This window comes from Microtus pennsylvanicus, chromosome 2, assembly GCF_037038515.1.
Source record: "Microtus pennsylvanicus isolate mMicPen1 chromosome 2, mMicPen1.hap1, whole genome shotgun sequence".
Lineage (NCBI taxonomy): Eukaryota > Metazoa > Chordata > Mammalia > Rodentia > Cricetidae > Microtus > Microtus pennsylvanicus.
Genome location: NC_134580.1, coordinates 140,404,668 through 140,427,810, shown reverse-complemented (window position 1 = coordinate 140,427,810; position 23,143 = coordinate 140,404,668). Strand labels below are relative to the sequence as shown.

The 23,143-nt window shown below is 51.4% G+C and overlaps 2 protein-coding genes across 5 annotated transcripts in view; both read left to right on the top strand.

The window, feature by feature from the left end:
* Positions 1-1,204: 1,204 nt before the first annotated feature.
* On the top strand, positions 1,205-12,172 carry Tp53rk (TP53 regulating kinase). Of its 3 annotated transcripts, none has more exons than XM_075963065.1 (3): positions 1,205-1,559; positions 3,037-3,542; positions 11,910-12,172. In XM_075963065.1, the coding sequence occupies exons 1-2, from the start codon at positions 1,298-1,300 to the stop codon at positions 3,513-3,515; spliced, it is 741 nt and encodes a 246-aa protein (XP_075819180.1). In that variant the 5' UTR covers positions 1,205-1,297; the 3' UTR covers positions 3,516-3,542; positions 11,910-12,172. The 3 variants fall into 3 exon arrangements, with proteins under 3 accessions (XP_075819180.1, XP_075819179.1, XP_075819178.1); XM_075963064.1 differs by lacking the exon at positions 11,910-12,172 and adding an exon at positions 9,059-11,765; XM_075963063.1 differs by lacking the exon at positions 11,910-12,172 and having other exon boundaries at positions 1,206-1,559; positions 3,037-4,377.
* Positions 12,173-18,173: 6,001 nt separating this feature from the next.
* Slc13a3 (solute carrier family 13 member 3) overlaps positions 18,174-23,143 on the top strand; it is a 61,527-nt gene continuing 56,557 nt past the window's right edge. Inside the window, exon 1 of one of the 2 annotated variants that reach the window (XM_075963061.1) lies at positions 18,174-18,311. In XM_075963061.1, coding sequence (XP_075819176.1) covers positions 18,201-18,311 — 111 coding nt within the window. In that variant the 5' untranslated portion in view covers positions 18,174-18,200. The remainder of the gene's footprint in view (positions 18,312-23,143) is intronic. The other variant, XM_075963062.1, reaches the window with a different exon arrangement.

Sequence of the window (23,143 nt, the reverse complement as noted above, 5' to 3'; positions counted from 1 at the left end):
AAGAGATGCAGGAGCTCCCTGCAGGGCCTCATGGGCTGAATTAAGGTGTAGGTACTTTATCCTCAGCACAGTGACGAGCCATTGAACGTTTGATTCTGGTTTAAAGAGCTAAACCCAGTCTGACTTAGCAAGCCTGGCTCTGGTCAGCGTCTTTGCACTGTAGATTTCTAAGGAAAGGGTCAGATGGTTTTGGTCACCATAGCAATGGCCATGTGGACACAAATAGTTATGATAATAAAGCTACAAACTTGAGCACTGGGGGGGATATAAAGGGAACAGGCTCTGGATGTGCTTTGCTGGAAAACATTCAGCCCACACAAAGGGTCTGATGTGTGAAAAGGGTCCTGTCATGAGTATGAACAAAACCCAGGGACCACAGAGCCAGGATGCTGGTGCCATAGCAACTCTGGTTCAAAAGGCTTCTCGTCTATATTTTCAACAGGACCCCAAGGAACGTGGGGCAGAGGTAGGGGCAGGGAGGCCATCTGAAGAGGACCCCTGTCCACAGGCATGGTAATCGGTCTTTTCTTTAATTCTGATAAACCCTGGCCTCAGCAGAACCAGGCATCCTCATTCTGAAGACGAGGAAACCGAACTTAGAGGAATGGTGTTGGCTGCTGACACGCTGATGCCAGGCACCGGTGGCATCTGGGTAGAGAGCTCTGACCTAGTCCCTTCCTTCCTTCTGGCTTAAGAGCGTATTTCCATAGACTGAAAAGGGAAGATCATGATTTCGAAGCTAACCTGAGCTACACAGTCTCAAAAACGAAGAAAAAAGAAAGGAGAGGAGCGGGAAAAGGAAAGAAATGGAAAATAAAGGAAAGTAAAGGGAAAGGAAGGGACGGAGAGGAAAAGAATGAACGGAGGGGGAGAGAGGGAGGAGAAGGAGAGGGGAGAGGAAGGAAAGAGAGGAGAGGAAAGAAACGGAAAGGAAAGGAAAGGAACGGAAAGGAAAGAACCCGTAGAAAGGAGCGGAGCGTCCACAAAAGACTTTTCTCAAAAGAGCCTCCAACTTGGAGACAGCTCCCAAAGTCTGAGCATCACCAAGGGGCTTTCGGAGAAAGCCGAAGAGTGAGAAGCTGTTGCCCGAAATTTGCCGAGTGATCACGGAGATAGACGAAGAGCTTCGGGAAGGGCCAAGGGGCGCGTCCGGAAAGCCAGAGCTCCGAAAGGTCGCTAGGCGGCTGCACCTCGGCAGGGCGGAAGTGGAGCGGAGGACGTGTCGTGTGGCGGAAGAGGCCCGAGGATTTCCGAGGTGAGCGGAAGCGGCGCTGCCGGAGTCGGACGAGCCCGAGGCATGGCGGAGACGTCCTCGGAGCAGAAGGCAGAGGCCGAGGCGCTGGCCGCGGCGCGGGAGCGGAGCCGGCTCTTCTTGAGCGGCCTGGAGCTGGTGCAGCAGGGCGCCGAAGCGCGCGTCTTCCGCGGCCGCTTTCAGGGCCGCGCGGCCGTGGTGAAGTATCGCTTCCCCAAGAGCTACCGGCACCCGGCGCTGGAGGCGCGGCTCGGCCGGCGGAGGACGGTGCAGGAGGCTCGGGCGCTGCTCCGCTGCCGTCGCGCGGGTGAGGCGGACGGGACGGGGATGGACGGGGCTCCGAGGCCCGGGAGATGGGGCGGACGGGACGGGACATAATAGGGCTACGAGACCCGGGAGACGGGACCAGAGAAGTGTTTAAGGAGTCCCGGCGTCGCACGGGACGCATTTCTGTTTGGTTTGTTGCTCGGCAACTGTCCCTCAACGTGTCTTTTAGCCTCAGTTTCCCCGTTTCTGCCGTTTCTGCTCACTGTCCTCCCCCCTCCATTTGGTAGTTTTAAGCAGCAGGTGCCTTACCAGGCGGGTGTCCGAAGCCAGAAGCCAGGCTCGCCGATTCAGACTCTTAAGCGCTGCTTCCCGCATGGCCCTTCAGCAAGTCGTTTAGCACCGCGCTCCTCAGTTTCCTTGCGTGTAATGGGAATCTCAGGGATGTTGTGACCATTAGAGAAGGTCTATGTGTCATATGTTTGAATGCTCATAAAGCATTCAGTAAACGTCTGATTTCATGAAAGGATTCCTTTTCTTTAAAAGTACCGTTTATACTTCCACCAACAGAACTGTCCTCCAGAGAAACTGAGGCACAAAGGGAAAGTGCCCGAGTTTCCACAGCCACCACGCGGGCGGTCTGTGGCTCCGAAGCACTGACCTTTTTTGCTTTTATACTTACAGATATTTATGCATTTACTCGGCACAAGGGCACTGATAGGTACGGGGGCCACCTGGGAAAACTCAACAGTGAACAGGCCGGTATTTTCTTGTCCTAGCAGACTTAATGGAGCTCTAAAGTAGTGTTCATATTTTTTGTTTCACCCTCTTTTATAAATTATCAGACAAGGATGGTTGCTACCTTCATCTTTATTGATAGGTCTCCAGTTTCTAGGAAAGTGTCCCTGACGAGGACGAGGTTGGCATTCAGGAGAGACTCCTGGAGTTAATTGGAGCTATTGTTACTGCATTAACGGTATTGGAGACCAAGATATAGAGAAGCTAATGGAACCTTGAGGTTTCACCACTAATAAGGAAGGAACTGGGATTTGAACCTGCCTGTCCTTGGAAAAAGATGGGTCTGTAAAATGACATGTTGCTTAGCCTCCTGCTAGTCAGGTAGCCCTCAGACTGGAGGATGCGAGGATGCTTTCCCTTCTGGATTCTTGTTTCCTTGTTTTTTTTTTTTTAAGGGAGTAGCAATGAATTCCAGTCCTAAGGTGACTTTGAGAAAGAGGAACAAGAATTCCAGTCCCAAGGTGACTTTGAGAAAGAGGAACAAGCTTTGACACTTGCTGGTGCACCCTGGGCTGGGCTGTAGACCTGTGGGACCTGAGCAGGGTTTGGGCAGGGCTTGGACAGGGCTTGGGCAAGCTTCTGGGTAAGTTCTATCATTCCCACCATATTCCTCAGCCCTGCTCCAGAGTAAGTAGATTTAGACTGAAAAGCTGGCCCTACCTGTGCAGGTGACGCCTCCTTCATACAGAACGCACTCACTAGCACCTGTGTGTCCACTGCAGGTATAGCTGCCCCGGTTGTCTTCTTCGTGGACTATGCTTCTAACTGCTTATATATGGAAGAAATCGAAGACTCAGTGACTGTTCGAGATTATATCCAATCCACTATGGAGACCAAAAAAGACCCCCAGTGCCTCCTGGGCTTGGCCAGGAGAATCGGGCAGGTTCTGGCTAGAATGCATGACGAAGACCTCATTCATGGGGACCTCACCACCTCCAACATGCTCCTGAGGCGGCCCCTGGAGCAGCTTCACATCGTGCTCATCGACTTCGGGCTGAGTTTTGTTTCGGGACTGCCGGAAGATAAAGGCGTCGACCTTTATGTCCTGGAGAAGGCCTTCCTCAGCACCCACCCCCACACCGAGACGGTGTTTGAAGCCTTTCTCAAGAGCTATGGTACTTCATCCAAAAAGTCCGGTCCAGTGCTGAAGAAGTTAGATGAAGTGCGCCTGAGAGGGAGAAAGCGGTCCATGGTCGGATAGCAGAGTTGCTATAGTAACTGTCTCCCGGTGAGAATGCTGTGGGCTCGGCAGTGGGGTTGTTGTTAAGTAGCCTGCGATTGTGCCTTGCCACCGTCACCTGCGGTTCACTATTCTCAGGAGCTTAATGTGCACAAGGCCTGGTCTAGGCAGAACTGGGTGTGTAACTCAGGCTGGCATCACACTTGCTGTGTATGATGAGGATAAAACCTTGAACTCCTGATCTCCTGCATCCGTTGGAGTAGAGGTGTGTGCTGTCTGTCAGTGCTGTTTTATCAATGCCCAGGGCTTCACACATGCTAGGCAGGTGCTCTACCAACTGAGCTGCATCCCCAGCCCTAGCCCTGAGTGTTTCAGATCAAATCAAATAGGCTTTCTCCCAAACAGTGGCTTGTGGACCTCATGCATTCCAGGTGGCATTGATTTGAGAACAGTACTACAGTCCTGGAGAGATAAAGGCGGGGATATGTTTCTCTCTCTTCCCTCCAACCTGCTGGGATTTGGGTGTGTGTTCGAAGACTGCTTCAAGCCAGTTTAGTGGGATATAACTATCACTTTGAGAGAGCACAATAGACTGACTGGGATACAGTGGACTGCTTTCCAAAGTGTTTTAGGTGTGTATTTTTACATGGGTGTATTTGGAGTTTATTATAAAAGGTGTTTTTGAGGCACTGGAGAGGTGGCCTTGTGGTGCTTGCTCTTCCAAAGGATTCTAGTCCAGGACTCAGGCTTCAAGGGACCCAGTGGCTCTGCCTCCTCAGGTACCTCTACTTACATGCATATGCCCCTCTTCTCATAATTAAATATAGTATGGATAAATTCTTGAATTATTTTTGAGAGTCACAATAAAAAGATGTAGAAATAGCATTCTGAATTTTACTTTTCTAGAAAAGCAGGCTTATGGCTTTCGGATGACTAGAACACAGCAGCATATAGGTTTTTACTGTTCCAGTGTCCATAGGTCTTGAAGCTCATGGGGTAGAGAAGGGAGTTGGTGTATCTCAAGCGGTGGGAAGGCAGAACAAAGATGAAGTGCCTTGCGATGAAGTTGGCAAGCCGGGTTTCCAGTCTGAAGACTTGAGTCCTCACAGCTGCTGCTTCTGCCTGAGTGCCAGCATGTGACAGCCAGGAGAGGATGCAATGGTGCCTCCTGGGTAGCTTTGCTCACTGCATGGCATGTTCTGTGCGAGGGGTTTTCGTAGTCAGCTCTCAGGATGTTGTCACTGTAGATGGTTGGTGGGCTGGACAGAGGTTGCTAGCCCAGCACAGGAAGCAAGAGGCATTCTCACCAACGTTCTTTGACTGAGGTTTAGGGTTTGGTTTTTGTTTTGTTTTTATTTTTGTTTCTGTGAGATAAGTATCTCGCAGGAGGCAGCAGGCTCAGAGGAATGAAGCTGGGCTTAAAGTCACTGAGTGTCTGGGTGGGGAAGTCCAGCAGGACAACAGCACCTGTCCAGCCCTGAGGACCCTGGTCAGCACTCCTCTAGGTAACTGCTCATGGAACCGTCCTTGGGTCCATGAGCGGCTACTTCTGTAAAACTTGGCATGGTGGTGCCTCCTGAAGAGTCTGCTGGTGAATGCGATGAGGGGGCCATGCTGCAGTGTTACTGGCCCCGCTGTGGGGGTGGGGTGTGAGCTGTAACTCCAATGTTAATACAGGCCCCAGCCAGACTTTTCCAAAAGCAGGCAGCTATGAGCTGCCATAAGCCATACCGTATCAATTTGTTTTATTTTGAGACAGTTCTTCTATGTAGTCCTGGGACTCATTCTGTAGATCAGGCTGGCTTCAAACTCAGAGATCCACCTGCTTCTGCCTCTCAAGTGCTGGGATTAAAGGTGTGCACCACCACCCTGGGCTCCCAACATGATTTTAAAACTTAAATTGTCTGCCTTGGCTATTGAACTTTCAGCACTTCAACTTTGCACCCAGGCAAGCACCTCACTGCCTTCCTACTCAGGGCGCTGCTGCTACCCAGCCCTGATGGGCAAGCCCTTACTAGCAGCCCCTCATCTGCCTTCTGATTCAGGGCAGTTTTGTCTTGTGCCACCAGAGGTCGCATGCTATCGTCACTCTGGAACAGGCAGAGATGAAGAAAAGTTTCCCTCGCCCTCTCTCCCCTCCTCTCTCCTAACACCCTCCTCATTCCCCCACCCTCCGCTTGCCATTGTTCCCTCCCCTCTCGTGAACCTGCCCATCAGCTCACCTCAGGTCTCAGCTGAGCAGACACCTCTTCTGGTCATCCGCACTGGCAGCCACTTCAGTGGCTCTTCCTGTTCCAACTTCTCTTCCATCCTCCTCTTCACGTGATCCTCACCTAGATGTTGGGTGAGGACTTTGGCTGGACTGTGGGGCAGCCCCAGTGATGGGGAAGTCCCACTGATGGCCCTGAGGTTCCTGGTCCTTGCTGAACACCAGGACTTCCTCAAGGGGCTTCCTCTCCTGCCTAGCCCTGCGTCCCTTCACACTCAGCAGGGAGATGAACACTTTTTGAAAAACTTAACAATTTACATTGGGGGCGGGGTGTACTGTACCACTGCATGAGGAGGTCGGGACACGTGAGAGCCCCGCTTCCACCATGTCAGTCCTGGCCAATTGAACTCGGGTTTTCAGGCTTGGCAGCAGGTGCATTTGCCTGCCGAACTATCTTGTTGGACCCTTTCAATCCAGCTACGTTGCCCCAATGGTAGGAAGTTTGTGGGCTGCCCATCCATGTCTTCTTGCTTGTAGCTGCTTGCCTGGACCCCCTCCTGTGCCTCTGAGCCCTAGTGCTTTCTGGAGAGAGGACCAGCAGCTGGGCCTGTGTGTGGTGCTTGTCTCTGAGTCTCCCTGAGCAGGAGGGAACAGGAAAGGGCTGGGGGAGGTGAGCCAGGAGGGGGAACAGCAACACCCACAGCCAGGTGGCCATCAGAGATGTGGGAAGATGGGACAGGATGGCCAGCCCTTTATTATCCCACAGTAGAGACTCCAGTGGGCTTCCCTCGGGTGAAGCAAGAGCCTGAGCAAGTCTACCGTTGGTACACAGGAGACCTACACCCCAAGGCTTGATAGTCAGAGGCTGATTGCTGTCCCTACCTGAAACCTCAGTCCTTCCTTAAGGGAAACTGAGTCACATACCCATGGTGACCCAAACAGATGTCACCATTCACATGGGACATGGCCACAATGAGCAAGCACTGTCATGAAGCCGCTCAGGTGGTGATGTTCACAGACTGAGGACGTGTCTTGGCAGTCCACTGTAAACTGAGTAGCTAGGCCTGAGGACGGGCCAAAGCAGCTCCTGCTTCCCTCGCTGAAGAATCTGTTTTTCTAACAAGCTGAGAAGCAAAGGGATGCCAAGAGGAAAGCTGAAATGCATGCTGGGAGGGCAGGAGACAGCCTCTTCCAGATGAAGGAGTTGAGTCAGCTTTCCCCAGAGTTGTCAGACACCCTGGGCTTCCTATGGAGCCAACCCCAGTGGCCACTGCATAATGTACCTTTTGTCTGGCTAGTCTTTGATAGAGGGATGGCACATGGCCACTGGCTGGACAATGAGACACCAGGGTAGATCTGCAAAGGTGCCTCTGACAGGAGAGGACACGAGGGCTCTCCCTTGTCCAGACATAACCCCTCAGCATTTCCTGCTTTTAATTATTTTCTCTACAGGGGCCAGGGTTTCTACTATGTAGCTCTGGTAGTCCTGGTACTCACTCTGTAAACCAGACTGGCCTCGAACTCATAGAGATCCGCCTGCCTCTGCCTCCTGAGAGCTTCAATTAAAGATGTGCGCCACCATGCCCTGCAACACTTTCTGTTTTTAAAATGCGCTGGCTGGAGCTTCTATAGCCATGTTGAGAGTTTGAGGCCACAACACAGGTGGAGACTGAACCCGCCCTCTGCCATGGCTTCACCCCAGCCCTGTTCCCCATCTCACTGCTCATGGAAGTAAGCATCTCCTTATCATTCACATAAAGGCTGCTGTCATTTGGTTACCTGAAGTCCAAAGAATATGAACCCATGCAGAGAATTCCCCAGCCTGAGAAATCATGCTTGTCTCTAGCTCCTGCTGCCTTGCTTGGTTGTGTGGGACTTTGGGGAACATAGTCTCATCCATTTAGATAAAAGTCAGAGGCAAAGACCCTTTCCAGACATATTCTGGACTCAGAGCACAGCCTTGAACTCAAGGCCTGGCCAATCTCTGTTTCTAGCTGCCTCTGTGAGCTCTGAGAGTTCAGGTTTCCTTGGGCCTCAGTTTCCCCACCTGCGAAGTGAAGCAATTGGTGTGGACCAGACATTGCTGCACCTGCAGGCTCCTGACTGGACCCATGCTGTCTTCATCTCAGAGACAAACAACGCTTCTGTGACAATGTCTTCAGCTCAGAGACAGCCAGACCAGCAGCTTAGGAAGGACAGTGACTTGGCTGTTCCTGGAGGGATGAGCAGGCTCTGTTTCCTTCACTTGGTAGCGGTTGATCATAGACCACGCATGCTCTCTCTGTGTCTCTCTGCTACCAAAGACAGCTGCTGGTCTGGCTGTCTCTGAGCTGAAGACATTGTCACAGAAGCGTTGTTTGTCTCACTTTGTGAGAAAGTGAACAGGACCTACTGCTGCTTATTGGAGAGTGTCAAAGGTTGGTGATGTGAGCCTTCCTCTCACACATCCACACACACCATCCACATTCAGACACATACATATATACACATACATACATACACATTTGTATGTCTATATAAACGTATTATAACACATACACACATGCATGCATATAATACACATTCGCATATGTTAACATTACATACACATACAGTTAGACATATACATATAAATACACATATACATACACATGCATATATATACACATATAAGTACACATCACACATATACTGTACACATACTTGAAAATACATCACATATATGTACAAATAAACTCATACCACACCCAAAACAGAGAGAGAGAGAGAGAGAGAGAGAGAGAGAGAGAGAGAGAGAGAGAGAGAGCGTGTGTGCACGCTCCATACACATATATAAGCCCCGCCTATCCACTGACTTCTCTGCTGGAGGCAAGGCTGAATGTAATCCTGGCCTGCGATTTGGAACAAAAAACAATGAGAATGCTGGGGTCTGATACGATCAAAGCCACTTGTGTGTAGCCTCCTCCTCTACCAGGAGCCAGAGTACAGCCCTCCCCATAGGAAGGAAAACCCCCAAGGATGAGCCGCTGGGCCCCCAGGCCACGAGGGGGGCTGCTAATCCCAGCCCCCACCTGAGGGCTCTGCTGGGACCTGCCTCAAAGCCAATATTGCTCTTGGAGCCTCTAAGCAGTGTCACACTGGGAGATGCTGACAGTGGCACAGGGAGAAGCAGGGAGGAGCAGTCGTCCTGGGAACGAAAGCTGGAGTGGCTGCCAAGGTCCCCTCCCTCCCTGCTTGGTTTCAAGCATTAAGCACTGTTGACTTGCTACACAGTGCCATGTTGGTCTCTTCTTTCTTTCCCCACTCCTCCCTTTTTGAGGCAGGGTCTCGCTATGTAGCCCAAACTAGCCTCACCCTTATGATTCTCCTGCCTCAGTTCTCCAGGTGCTGCCCTCCTACCTTGACGTCATCTTCCCGCACGAAGTTCTTCAGCACTCTGGAACCCAGTTCCATTATGGCAGTCAGAATCCCGTCAGGGATCCCAAAGCCTTCCTCTCTCTGACATTGCCAGCGTGGTATCACAACGGATGCCTGGAGTCAGATCTTCTAGTTTGCTTTGGGTGTCATAGCCCCCCCACCCCAGGTCTGGCTCAAGAGGCCTTGGGACAGCGTGGCCAAGGGTGAGGCAACACAGGCCTGAGTCACAACCGGCATCTCTGAGCTCCACTCTCTTGCTCTGTGAGGAGGGCAATTGAAGCCACCTGGGAGGCCATGGACACACGAAGGGAGAGGAGCCAGGCAGCACCAGCAGGGCCAGAGCTGGGAGGGCCTGACCTGCCTCCTGAGCACCCTAACTGGGAAGAAATAGGAGGCAAGAATTCTTCCTCTGTCACAGGCTGTCTCCCAATGTCCCTCAGCTGCAGGCTGGCTCTGGCTATCCATTGGCTGCAGACTGACTCTGGGTGTCCCTCAGCTGTTGGCTGGCCCTGGGTGTCCCTCAGCTGTTGGCTGGCCCTGGGTGTCCCTCAGCTGCAGGCCGGCCCTGGGTGTCCCTCAGCTGCAGGCTGGCCCTGGCTATCCATTGGCTGCCCGCTGGCCCTGGGTGTCTCTCAGCTGCTGGCTAGATCAGGAAATAGGCTCCTGTGCTCACCAAGACACAGTTATTGTCGCTACATCTGAGCCACAGGACAGCCCCTTCTGTTCTAAGGCCAGGCACCCTATTCTACGCTTTCAGCTTGGTCTGGAGCAGGGGAGCCCACTAGGGCTCCTTCTGATACTCCCTGGTCCCAGCTATGTGCACTTGGACCTTAGGGAGTGGGTCAGTTTGTATCCGCCCACCTGCCTCGGCCCAAAAGATCCAAAGGGCCCTTTGCAGGCCTGGCCTCCCCACAAGAGGTTGTCTGCTCCCTTTGATGATGCCGAGCTGGGCTGACAGGGGTCATGGGAGGAGGTTTCATCACAGCCTGGGACAGGTCCACTGGGAAGTCCCTTGTCCTGGGATTTACAGGAATGCTGTAGCTTGACAGGGTTGAGGGTGAGCCTGGGGCTTCTCATCCGGAGTCCTACCCACTCAAGGCTTCCCAGGCCTGCGGGTTCCCGGAGTCACTGGGACTGTGCTGTCTGTGCCCCCAGGTACTTAGTCTCTTCCTGCAGATCACTTGGCATTGTAGACTTAAGTAGATTTTATTTTAAAGGGGGCTTTGAAAAGTCACGGGTGAAATAAATTTTTGAAAATTCACTCGCCCAAAGTCAAAGGTAGCTGTAAGAAGAAATGAACGTCACCAGACAGTGGTGGCGCAGCTTTCAATCCCAGCACTGAGGAGGCAGAGACAGGGGTATCTCTGAGTTCGAGACCAGCCTGGTCTACAGAATGAGTTACAGGACAACCAGGGTTACACAGAGAAATAAGCAAACAAAGAATGAAAGAACGTACCACAGGGTCATGTGATTCTGGCAAGAGACCAAATTCTACAGCCCCAATCCAAGTCTGCCATTTCAGTTCTCAAGAACCTGAGGCAGGAGGATTGCTGTAAGTTCAAGACCAACCTGATCTGCCAATCAGTCAGTGAAGTCAATGCCTATGTAAATTGGAAGAATGAATTTGTTCCCAGGCGCCCACATAAAAAGCCCTGCAATCCTGGTGCCGGGGAGGCAGAAACAGGAGGATCTTTGTGGCCAGTCAGCCTGGCCTAATTGGTGAGCCTTGGGTCCCAGTGAGACATCGATCACAAAAACTAAAGAGTAATTGAGCAAGTTACCAATACCCAGTGCCAACCTCTGCCCTCCACACACGTGCACACACACCCATATGAGCATGTGTACACCCCCCCATACACTTGGGTACGTGATCCAAAAATGCAGATCATCCTAATGTCTGCCATCGGATGAATGGGTGTTACATCACCAGTGAACTATCATTTAGCCATGAAGAGGAGCGAAGTGCATGCTAAGACGGGGTACACATGGAGAGTATGTTGAGGGGGAACACTAGTTGAGTGGGGATGCTAGCAGTCCAGGCAGAGCTCTAGAGATGGGAAGTAGGCTCCCAGTTTCCAGAGGCTGGGGGATGACTGTTCACAGTGTGGAACTTCATTGGGGGGGGGGGGGTGCGAGCATCTCTAAATCTCCCAGGAGTTCCCACATGCAAGCAAGGTTGGGGATCACAGTGTTGGACATTTTTTCAAGGTTGCTGAGGTGGGGATCAGCTTGGAGGGTGAGCACACGCAACCTATTGAAGTTTACAGTACCTGCTAAAATCTGGGGTATAGAGACACGCACTGGCTGCAACGGCCCTGTCCCATGCTATCACTGACATCAGTGACCTCACACCTAAGAAACACACACATAACTGTCCCTTGGTGTCTGTGGTTCTGGAACCATGATGGGTGGTTGACATGACATGGGGACATCATGAGCCTGTGAGTACAGAGGGCCAGCCACACTGGGTCATGGCTATACAGGGCTCTGCATGTGAATTCAGGCTATACTACTGTGCTTTGAATCCCCATTTTGTGTTCTTGAATATGTTCTGTAAGCTCTTTGTATCGGTCTCCTCCTCTGTAAAATGAGGCATCTGAGGATCAGTTTCAATGGCTTAATTGAATTTTCTATCCCACCAGCCAGCAAATAAACACGCAGAGACTTAATATTAATTATAAATGCTCAGCCAATACCTTAGGCTTATTACTAACTAGCTCTTACTACTTAACCCTTATTTTTTATTTACATTCTACAAGGTGGTTCAGTACATTTTCTCAGCGCTGCATGCTTATCTTGTTTCTCCTCAGATCTCGTGGCAACTCAACCCTTCTTATTCCCAGCATTATCTCAGTCTGGCCCTCCTGCCTAACGTCTTCCCTGCCTAGCTATTGGTCAGTTAGCTTTTTATTAAACCAATGGGAGCAACACATTTTCACAGTGTACAAAAGGATTATTCCACAAAAGAAAGCCATTGGGATTGAGCCAGACTCCACATAAGCACCCAGGGAGTGATGGTTCTTGGTATTCATGAATAAGAAGGATTGAAATCAAGACCCAGGACATCACACAAATCAGAAGCATCATTTAATCCCTGCCCAAGTTGCCTTTTGTTGCTTTGAATCACTCTGACCAAAAACAACTGAGGGGAGAGAAGAGTTTACTTCATCTCACACTCCCAGGTCACAGTCCGTCACTGCAGGAAGGTACGTGAAGCAGAAACCACAGGAGAATGCTGCTCATTGGCTCATTTGCTCTCCGGCTCATGCATCCCAGGACCACCTGCCTAGGGGATGGTGCTGCCTAAAGTGAACTGGGCCCTCCTCCATCAATTACTAATGAAGACAGACAGTCCCTCACAGATATACCCACAGGCCCCCCTCCATCAATTACTAATGAAGACAGACAGTCCCTCACAGATACACCCACAGGCCAGTTATCTGGGAAGTCCCTCCATTGGAATTTCTTTCTTAGGTGACTCTAAGCTGTGTCAAGTTGACAGTTAGGTGACTCTAAGCTGTGTCAAGTTGACAGTTAAAACTGACTGACAGTTCCCTCCAGAGCCTGAACTATAACTACGTTTCCACAAAGCTAACTCTTCTATGAATCAAGTAAACACACAGAAGTCCCCATGTGACATAACTCACGAGCACCCTGACACCATGGCCAGCACAAAGGAGTCAAGTTCATAAAATCTACTTTCTTCATTTTACTTTTTCACTTTTCTTTTTGGTGATGGTGGGATGTCCTATAGCCCAACCTAGCCTCAAGCTTACCCTGTAACTGAGGTTGGTCTTGAACTCCTGAGCCTCTTGCTTCCACCTCCCAAGTGCTGGGAGTTCAGGTGTGTGTGTGCACACAAAAAGCTTTATTTCCTGTTAGAACTGTGCCAGGCTTTAATTTATCCCTTCCCAGATTTTATATATATATATATATATATATATATATATATATATATATATATACATATATATATTCTCATGGTGGGTTGAGGAGATGACTTGGTTGGTAAGGTGCTTGCTATGAAAACACAAAGGACCTGAGTTCGAATCCAGCTCCAGCAAGGCAAAGGCCGAGGTAAATCTCTCAAACTCACCAGCAGCAACCCATTTGATGAACTGCAAGCTGAAAGCAATTGAGGAAGACACCAATGCCAACCTCTGGTCTTTACATATAAATGCATGCTCAAGCACCTACATGCAACCACCTCCATGAACATATACATACAACATACACACACACACACACACACACACACACACCACACCAGACCCACAGACCCCACACCACCAGGTCGGGCCTAGCCCCATACTCCCATGTCATTCAAGCTCGAGCAACAAGATACCCTCCTTTCTCACCCCTGAGACAGAGCTTCTTAGGTAGACCAGGCTGGCCTTGAACTGCCATCCTCTCCATCAGCCTCACAAGTTCTGGGGCCCCGAGCACGCACCTCCACACCTGGCTGCCATATGAGATGCTCCGAAGTCCCTACAGTCTACGCAGCCATATCGAAAGTGCTGCACTTCTGGTTGGTCCAGGACGTTAACAAGAGAGCATGCAGGATCTGGAGAGACGGCTTAGCCCTTGAAAGCTAAGGCTCACAACTGGGAGAGTCTGCTTCCACTCCACCCTCCCCACCCCACCAAGAAAGAGGCTTTCTAGGCTGCAAAAGAACCAGTGGAAACAGTTCGTACAAAGCCGAGGACATGAAGAAGCCTAACGGAAATAGTGTTTTGCACATGTATGTGTGTGTGGTTCATGTGCATGTATATATGCATGTTAACACGTGTAAAAGCATATGTATGAGTGTATGTGCACGTATTTGTGTGCATGTGTGTGGAGGCCTGAGGTGGACACTGAGAGGCTTCCCCACCACTCTCCACCTTCTTCACCGAGGCAGAGTCTCTCACTTGACCCCAGAGTTCACCCATATGGTCAGTCTTACTCTGGGTACCCCCTGTCTCCACCTTCTGAGCCGTCACGCCCATCTGGTATTTACATGGGTTCTGGGGATCTGAATTCTGGTCCGCAAGTTTGCATAGCAAATGCTTTATCCACTGAGCCAGCCACCTAAGGAATTGCATGTTAGCAGAAATGACAAGATCATTTCTCATCACAGAGAAAAGCCCCAGCTACTCTTGTTCCAGATCAGCTGCCCAAGAGCAGGAACCTCGTCTTAGGCAGCCAAGGAGCCAGCCATGTGCCCCACAGCCAGACTGGCACGGACAAAAGCTCCTTACAAAGGAGTTCTACTGCCCGGAATTGTGGGGTTCACCATGCACAATGACAAGACACCAAAGGGAAGGGTTGGAGTGAGTGAGGATCGCTGGGGGAAAAGGGGCTTCCCTCAAAAGCAAGACACTACAGGAGTTTGGGCAAGGAGACCAAAGAACCGACGGCAAGGCCGAAGTGCTCCACGGCCACCTTGTTTTAACTTCAGCACAGTGGCTGTTTCAGCCTGTAATGGCAACTCCTCAGTTACCAGGCTGCGCCAGTTACCCCAGCCATTCGGGTGCAGCCTGGTGGGAATCCTGTTCCCGCAGGCACCGACTCTGTTGCTGCCACTAAAGGTGTCTTAAACTAAACCTATCCTTCTGTTTATAAATAAGACTCTCAAGATTCAAAGGCTGGAGTAAACACCTGCTAACTCAGAGAGACCGGGTCACAGTTAGCTAGCCTTTCTTCTTTGCTGGCATCTCTGAAAGACCACTGCTTTGGCTTCGCCAAGCCAGAAAAAGCCAGATGTCCCTCCAAACATCACCCTGCTTCTTTCCGTGTCTCTCTGTCTCTCCCGGATGCCCTCTGAGGCTCAATGATTACTTTCTGTCAACTAGTTGCTAACGCAGCATCCACGGTTAATTTGTTTAATTAATACAAATGTGAACTTGGGGTTCACAGTATGATTGAATATCCTCCAACATCGCCTACAACACATGAAGACTGGGACCGAGGAACTAAGAGGTGTCCTTGCTCCCACCAACTGCGGCTACCAGCAACTGAGTGAAGTGTGGGGTATCCCAGAAACGACCATGCACGGTGGTTCAGGCCTTCAAAAATGCACGGGTTACACCCTGCCACCATCGGATAAATGACAGTAATACTTGCTAGAAGATTCTTCCAGTGTCAGGATGTGAGGTGGCCTTGGTGGGAACAGGCGACCTCCCAACAGCCATAAAAACCCATGGCATCTGGGTGGTGGCGGCACACGCCTTTAATCCCAGCACTCAGGAGGCAGAGGCAGGCAGATCTCTGAGTTTTAGGCCAGCCTGGTCTACAGAGTGAGTTCCAAGACAGCCAAGACTACACAGAGAAACCCTGTCTTGCAAAACCAAAACAAACAAACAACCCAAAAATAAAACAAATGCACGGCAACTCAGTCTTAGAGGAGGGAGGCACCTCTTGCCATCCCTAATACAGATGCTGGGAGCCGAGGCAGAGCCCTGGCTTCCCCTGGGCTCAGGTCCCATCCTGCTGCAGGAAGAGTCCAGCTCCTTCCTTGGAGCATTTGAAGCCAGAGGCAATTGGGGCTACACAGAGGCTGAGGCCTGGCTCAGCTGGGGCCTGTGAAGACCAAGCTCCCCTTCTAAAGGGAAATGGGATGGACGCCTTTCTCTGCTGACCCTTCACACAGAGTGTCCACAGTGCGTTTGAAGATTAACGAACAGAATGAGACCGGGGGGACCACGGGAGAGCTCGCTCTGTTAGCGATAGTGCTCGCTGCTCTGGCGGAGGATCAGAGTTCAGGCCTCAGCACACACGTCAGGCGACTCATGACCAAACTACTGTTCCAGGGAATCGGACGCCCTCTTCTGGTCTCTGTGGACACTCAGGTGGCGGACACTTACACAGGCCCAGGAATAAAATTAAATGTTTAAAAAATGTGAATGTCAACAGAATTGAAAGATCTGAGGTTGGCTTGGGTCTTTAAAATCTGGGACTTAAAACTTGAACAAAAAAAAATGGATTCTTTTTAACATTCATAAACAAAGGGGGCAGTTCCCTTGAGGAGAAACTGCGACAAGCTAATGAAGATGAAGATGCCAGGATCAAATGCATGACCCTGAGTACAATGACTGAGCCCTGCACACACGGATACAATGAAGGACAAGTCAGGAAAACCAAAGACAGGATATTTAGGGTCCTCAGACTGGAGCACGCAGAGGGGAAAAAGGCAGGAAAATGTGGAAGAATCTGAAATTCGCACACTGACACCAAGCACTCTAAGGGCTAGCAGGACAGGAGAAGGCGTGGGGAGAAGGAAACATTTGAGGAGAGAATGCCTGGGTCCATGTCACAGCTGGAGAAGACATGTCTCCGCAGGGCCCAGAACCTCAGTGGGCTCCGAAGAAACAGACACAAAGAACCCTGGACCAAACTCAAACCAAGGCCACGACACCAAGAGATCTTCCCAGACGGTCAGAGTTAAAATGGACACCATCAGCAGGGGACGGGGATTAAAAACTGGCTAAGTTGTTACTGGAACCATGGGAGATACGAGCACAAAGCCCTCCCTTCCCATTTCTCTCTCTTGTGCATGTTTTTTATTTTATTACTAGAGAGAGGGGAGAGAGAGGGAGAGAGAGAGAAAGAAAGAGATGGGCTACCACTTGTGTGTGGAAGCTCAGAGGGCAACTTTGCGGGAGTCATTGTTCTCCTTCTATTGTGTGGGTCCCAGGGATAAAACCCCTTAGGTCACCAGGTTTGGCGATGCCTTTACCTGCTGAATTATCTTACGTATTTTTAAGCTCTGCGTGTGCGCGTGTGAGAGTGTGGGCATGGGTGAACCCCAGCACGTGTGCCATCAGAAGTCAGCACTGGTGTTCCTTGTCACCTTCTACCTTGTCTGAGAGAATATTAAACTAATGTGGCTATGTCGAAGTCAGCGATGTTAATACGATCTTGGGTTTTCTAAGTCTGAAGCTGAGACCAAGATCACAGCTCTGGCCTGATTCTTAACGCACGCAGAGCAGCGGCAGTGTTGGAAACAGGAGATGAATAAGGTTTTCATATTTTACAGGAACTGGTAAAATGATGATGCCTATAGACTATAAACTGTATATTCAATGCTGTTCAATACCCCCCCCCAAAAAAAAACCCATGACAAAAAGCAAGAAACTTCCCAACAAGGCCCTTTCTCTACAGAAGCCCAGAGCCCAGCATTGAGGACAAGGCACCCAGTGACACTAGCCACTGGGGAAACATGTCACACCACTAAGGAGGTGTGGGGACCTGCTCAGTGAAGAGCGCAGAGTCAGGCCTCACGCCTTTTGCATTGCATGTGCAAGGCCCTGGTCCCTTCCCAGCACCTCGGGAACCGGTAGAGTCCCGATGATGATCCGAATCTGCACACACAGCATTCCCCTAGAAGCGGCCCCAGGAGCTGCTGGCGGGATGTAAAGTGCAGAGTAGGAGGAAAGATTCCCCATTTTCTTAAAATAGTAGAGGCTGGATCTTAAGCTGACCCAGCAGCTGCCCTTCTGGGACTCCGACAGATAACTACACTCCATGCGTGACCCGCGGTGTTGGCAAGCTTCTATAGTGCCAACACTCAGAAAGTGGAGGCAGGAGGATGGGAGTTAAAGGTCATCCTCAGTTGCATAGAGAGATAAAGGCCAGCCTGGGCTAAATGAGAGCCTGTCTCAAAATCACACAACCATCAGTTCGTAGCAGCTGCCACTGCAAAGCGAAGACTCCCACCCACAGGTGACTGTGCCCTTTGCACGAAGCACTATCTCATTTAAACTCCCCACCGACCTCCAAGTCTGGAAGAGGCTTCAAGCCCGGTCACTCGAGGCCATTTGTGGGTCACAGCAGTGTGGTCTGTCCCGTAGGGTCTGAACTGGGGTGACAGTGCTGAGACCTTCAGCCCCACCTGGTCTTCGCCCCATTTCCCACCTGAGTCCAGAGCGCCTAAGCGTGGGGCGGGGTCTGCTGGGTGGGGGCTCTGGGGCCCCTTCCCTGCTCCTTGTCCCCCGACTCTTTGCCGCCCAGGAGGCGCGGCCGGGGCGGTTCCGCGTGGCTCCTCCCCGCCCCTAGGGGTTTTAGGTCCCTGCCCGCCGCTGAGGGGCAGTCGGGCCGCCCGGTCTCCGGCGATCGCGCGGATGGCGGCGCTGGCGGCGCTGGCCAAGAAGGTGTGGAGCGCACGGCGCCTGCTGGTGCTGCTGCTGGTGCCGCTGGCTCTGCTGCCCGTGCTCTTCGCCCTGCCGCCCAAGGTACGGTGGCCCCGGGCCGAGACCCTCCCCGCTTGAGCCTGCCTTCCACTAGGAACACCAGCTCCTTTTCTCCCTTCCTTGCCTTTCTGGACGCTCTGACTCTTCCCCACTTCTAAAGGAATTCTAGATTTTGAGTTCTAACCGCTTGCTTGCTGCTACTGGGACATCTCCTTTCACAGTGACAAATGTGTGACCGGCCGCCAGTCACTTAACCTCTCTGAACTTTGGTTTGCTTACCTCTATCTAAAAAGGGGATGCGATAACGCAACACGGTGAATTTGAAGGAGTCAGTGTACGTCGGTGTCTTAGAACTAGCCTGGTACGTAGTAAGCGCCTAATGCATGCCAGCTGCTTTTGCTCTGTACCAAGTTGCTCAATGGTTGGAGACCAACACCTTCCTGAGCGCTTCCTAGAGAAGACACCGCCTGACCTGCGTCACCTCTGAAAAGTCTCTACAGAGGCCCAGCTCAAGCTAGGACAGCTAAGGCTGGAGACAGCAACACTCTCAGAGTGCCTTCGAGTGAGGACCCGAGTGCCGAGAACCCAGGGAGGGCTGGGGTGAGCTCAGGGCTCACACCAGTTCCTAGGGGCTCCGGCACCAGTACCCAGAGGGTGCAAGATCCCATCACACTTAGCCTATTCTAGAAGGTTCTTGGCCACGTCAATAAATTAGTCAATGTTCACAAAATAAAGGATAGCTGAAAGTGTCATTTAAAATATGACACCCAAGAGTAAGCAGCTAGGCCCCAGCAGCAACCTGCAGAAGGCCTCCATCATGCCTGACAAGAAACGGTGACTCTAGATTATTGTTCTAGTGAGTTCTTTGGTGCTCACTTCTCCAGCCTATCAGAACCCTGTTGACTTTGAAGAGAGCAAATAAATAACCGCAGAAGGAGTATGTCACCCTTGCCAAGACCAACGGGGCCCTGGGCGAATCGCTGGCCTGGGGGCGCCCCAGCCTCCTTCCTTCTCTGGCTCTCACTATTCTTAGCTTTAAAATGGGATGATCAGAGGCTGGTAGAGGCTGGTGCTGCTGGGATGCTGGTCCTAGGGGCCAGCAGAGGTCTGGATAAAGGCGGTGGCCATATAGGAGCAGTATTCCTGAATGGTCCCATGGTTGCTGTGTGCCCTGCCCCAGAGGCGAACCTGTAAACCCAGGAGCGGGTCCGCCAGCACCGGTCTCTGAGGAGGTCTCACCAAGAGAAAGGGCATTCCTACCCTGGCTTGAAGTGAGTGGGACAGCCACAGCTGCCTGACCTTGTGTTGGATTTGTGGGCAGCAGGGAGTATGGCAGGCTGGGCAGCCTGATGAGGAAGGATCTCGGGCCAGGCTCTGCAGCTGTCTCCTGTACTGTCCACTCAACCAGGGAGGTGACTGGGTTTGCCTTCATCCTTGACAAGCAGGGACGTGAAAACTCAGCAAGGCTGGTAACCTGCTGAAATCTCAAACTTAGTGAAAACATCGTGATATGTGTATATATAAATATGTATATATAAAAATATGTATGTATATATATATATATTTATACATATGTATTTGGTAACCCAATGGTGGGTTCTCAAGCATTTGTAGATGACACCATGTGGCAGTGTGAGAAGGTGGGGTTGTGTACACTGTACTGATACCTTAGCTATCAAACAAAGACCTTGGTGGTAAGACTCCCTGGTGAGAATTCTTTATGTGATCCTAGATGTCACTGCCTCTTAGTGACTGACAGGCAGGTCCTCTTCTTGGGAGGCAAGTGGGTCAGTTTGGGTGAGAAGGCTTGGTCCTTGTGCACTCAGAATGATTTAGAGAGTTCTCCTCGAGTTCCTGGCTGGTAGGAGCTGGCCTGTTCTATTCTTTGTGTGACATGAAATGTGATTCCATGGAGGGCCTTTCTTTTTATTGCTCATTCTGGGTTCGTAGCTTGTAGGCCGTGTGGATATGACCTCTCTAAGGCTGGTGGGCCAATCTGAAAATGCTAATTGCAATTCAGAACATCTGTAGTGTCTGCCCCCTTTCCCTCGTCATCAGATGGCCTCCTGGAAGCCTCTGAGCCCAAGGCAAGCCAAGGTCACCACGTAGGTGGCACTGGAAATGCTTGAGTGTGGCAGAGAGGGGAAGAAACTCGGAGGGCCTGAGCATCTGCCATCTGGTGTGTCGTGGAATAGCAGCGCTTGCCCCAGTTCAGCCCTGGTTTCAACCTCTGTGATGCCTCTGGGCCACGTTTCTGATGTGTCGGGGTCACTGATCCAGATGGAACTGGTCCACTGTGGGAAGCTGGGGTCAGGAAAAGAGAAGCTGCTGGCACTCTGTCTTATACTAGGACCTAAGGTCTGACCTGAGAGGAATGGAGCGAGCCAAGTTGAGACCTAGAATTCCCAGCAACTTGAGGCTCTTTTTCCATGACCCCTAGCAACTTCGGAAGCCAAGAGTCTGCCATGTTTTCCACAATGGCTGTCTCAGGAGGTGGAAGTGTACAGGTAGCCCTGGATAGCTAGTGAGTGTGAACGGGACCATTATAATCTGCCCATCTACCTACCAGCCTGTCTTCCAGAGGGAAGAAAGTAGCTTCTTTCCTTCTGATCCCCATAAGGCTCAGACAGCTGCTGACCCTCTTGTCACTGTGACTGCTGCACTGGTGGGTGATGCTGAGGATGCTCTGAGGAAGGGTGGCTGAGATGTTCCAGGCGGGACAGCTACAGAATGTTGCACAGACGGGGCACTGAGCAAGCTGCAATCGAGGCTACATTGAGCCTTGGGGCACAGCTGGATCCCCCTGGGGAACACCCTTCCACACACACACACTTTAAAATCTGCGTATTATAGGTGTCTCTGGAGAGGGTTGACCTGGGGTGGTCATCTATTTAGGGGGTGGTAGTTCATCTGCAAATTCAGAGATAGCCTTTCTTGTGTTTGGCTTATTCCTAATACCAGTGGGTGGCCATGGAAGGCTTTTCCTTCCCCGTTTGTGGGATTTTAAATCAGGACTGGATTCTTATCCCACAGACCCTGGCAAGTCCCTAGGTCCTCTGAGCCTCCCTTTCAACATGGCCACTTATCCTTTGGGCCCCTCTGAGAGACTCTGTTTCGAGAAGGTGGCCAGCCTTCCTGAGGATGACACCTAAGGTTGTCCTCTAGTCTCTAGGTGAGCACCTGCTTATACATGAACACACACACACATGCACACAGACATACAGATACACAGACACACACGCACACAGACACACAGATACACACACACAGACACACAGATACACACACACACACACACACACACACACACACACACACACACACACACTACGTTGAATCCCAGGAAGCTAGGAACAGGGTCTGACTTTGCCTCCAGCTGTAAATACCACCACAGCAGTCACCGGTCCCGCACGAATCTATTTACTTGATCGTGTTCCTCTTGTTTACTTATTAGAGGAACACAGTCCCACACTGCTCCCCACCCCTTTCTAGAAGACTTAAACACACCTACTTACAGAGGAGCCTTTGTGTAGGGTCCGTGTATGAAAATCCAAGATTGTGATGACTGAATGAACAGAGACAGCAACACACATGCAGACTCCAGGGCCTGGTGATGCTGGCCACACGGTGCTTTCCTGAAGCCCAGGACCTGACAGGCAGGGTTCATTCATACTTAGGGTACCAAATCGTTAGCAAAGATGGCAGGGTGGAAGCCCAGACTTGGTTTCAGAAGTGACAGGAGGGAAGGAAGAGGAGGCACAGGGACAGTCTGCTGGCCTTCTGTATCCCATCTAGTCTTCTGTGCTGACCTTTTGTACTTCATCTGGTGGACTCGGCATGAGCTCCTGCCCCGCTGGGCGACTGTGAGAGTGTTTGGGGGCCCTGGCTGCTCACTGTCCTCCTACGAAAATGCAGGGACCACCCATGTGATGGTTGGTGGCTCTTAAGTTCAGGAAGTTTCTGAACAATGGTCACCAAAGATGGTGGGGCCCACAGCCCTTGTGTGACGTGTGGGAGAGGGACTTCACGGAGGTGACCCACTGAAGGGAAGACCCTTCCTGTTATCTAGGTGAACCGTTATCACATGAGTTATATAGGAAGGACCAGGTGGTATTGGAGGTGGAAGGTGCCGTGATGACCTCAAAACTGGCTCTCACCCCAGGGTCTTTGCACCTGTTCCCTACTATCTGAACCACTGCTTCCTAAGGAGCCTTAGAGGTGGACACCCTCACTTCACCCACCTGGCTTGCCTCCTCCAAGGCCTTCACCACCCCCACCTGCAAGACTGTCTAAAAGAGAAAACAAAAGAGCTGCACACATTGCTCTGTTCTCTGCCCCTTCCCCTCACCACCTTGATCGTTAGATGTATCTACTGGCATGCTGTCTACAATCCCCCTGGACAGGGTTCCCTGTCCCTGTCATCGTGGTGTCTTCAGTCCAGCATGGGGCGCGACGTGTAGTAGACACTCGGCAAATACGTGTTGCATAAGAGAGCAAAGGAATGCTGGTCACCAGCCAAGCCCTCGCGGTACACTTCTCACAAATCCTCCAGTGACCCTGGAGGAGCCCCTGAGCTCCTGTGGTCCTCCCTGCCCTCCCCTGCAGATCCTGGGGGCCTGGCTCTGTGAGTGCTGGCTGATGGCTGCCGTAGGGTGCTTCCCAGGCAGAGCCAAAGCGTTGTTTGTCCCCATGGTGGCAGGGACAAACGAAGAAGCTTTTACCTTGGGTCATCTGTCCCATCGATTGTTCCTGGCCTGGATGGAGTAGGAACAGGGTGGAGGAGGGCAGGACAATCCTGGGAGAGGCAGGGAAGAGGGCCTCTGACTGCCTCACACTTCAGGGCACCTTGACCCCGGAGAGTAGGAACTGACAGA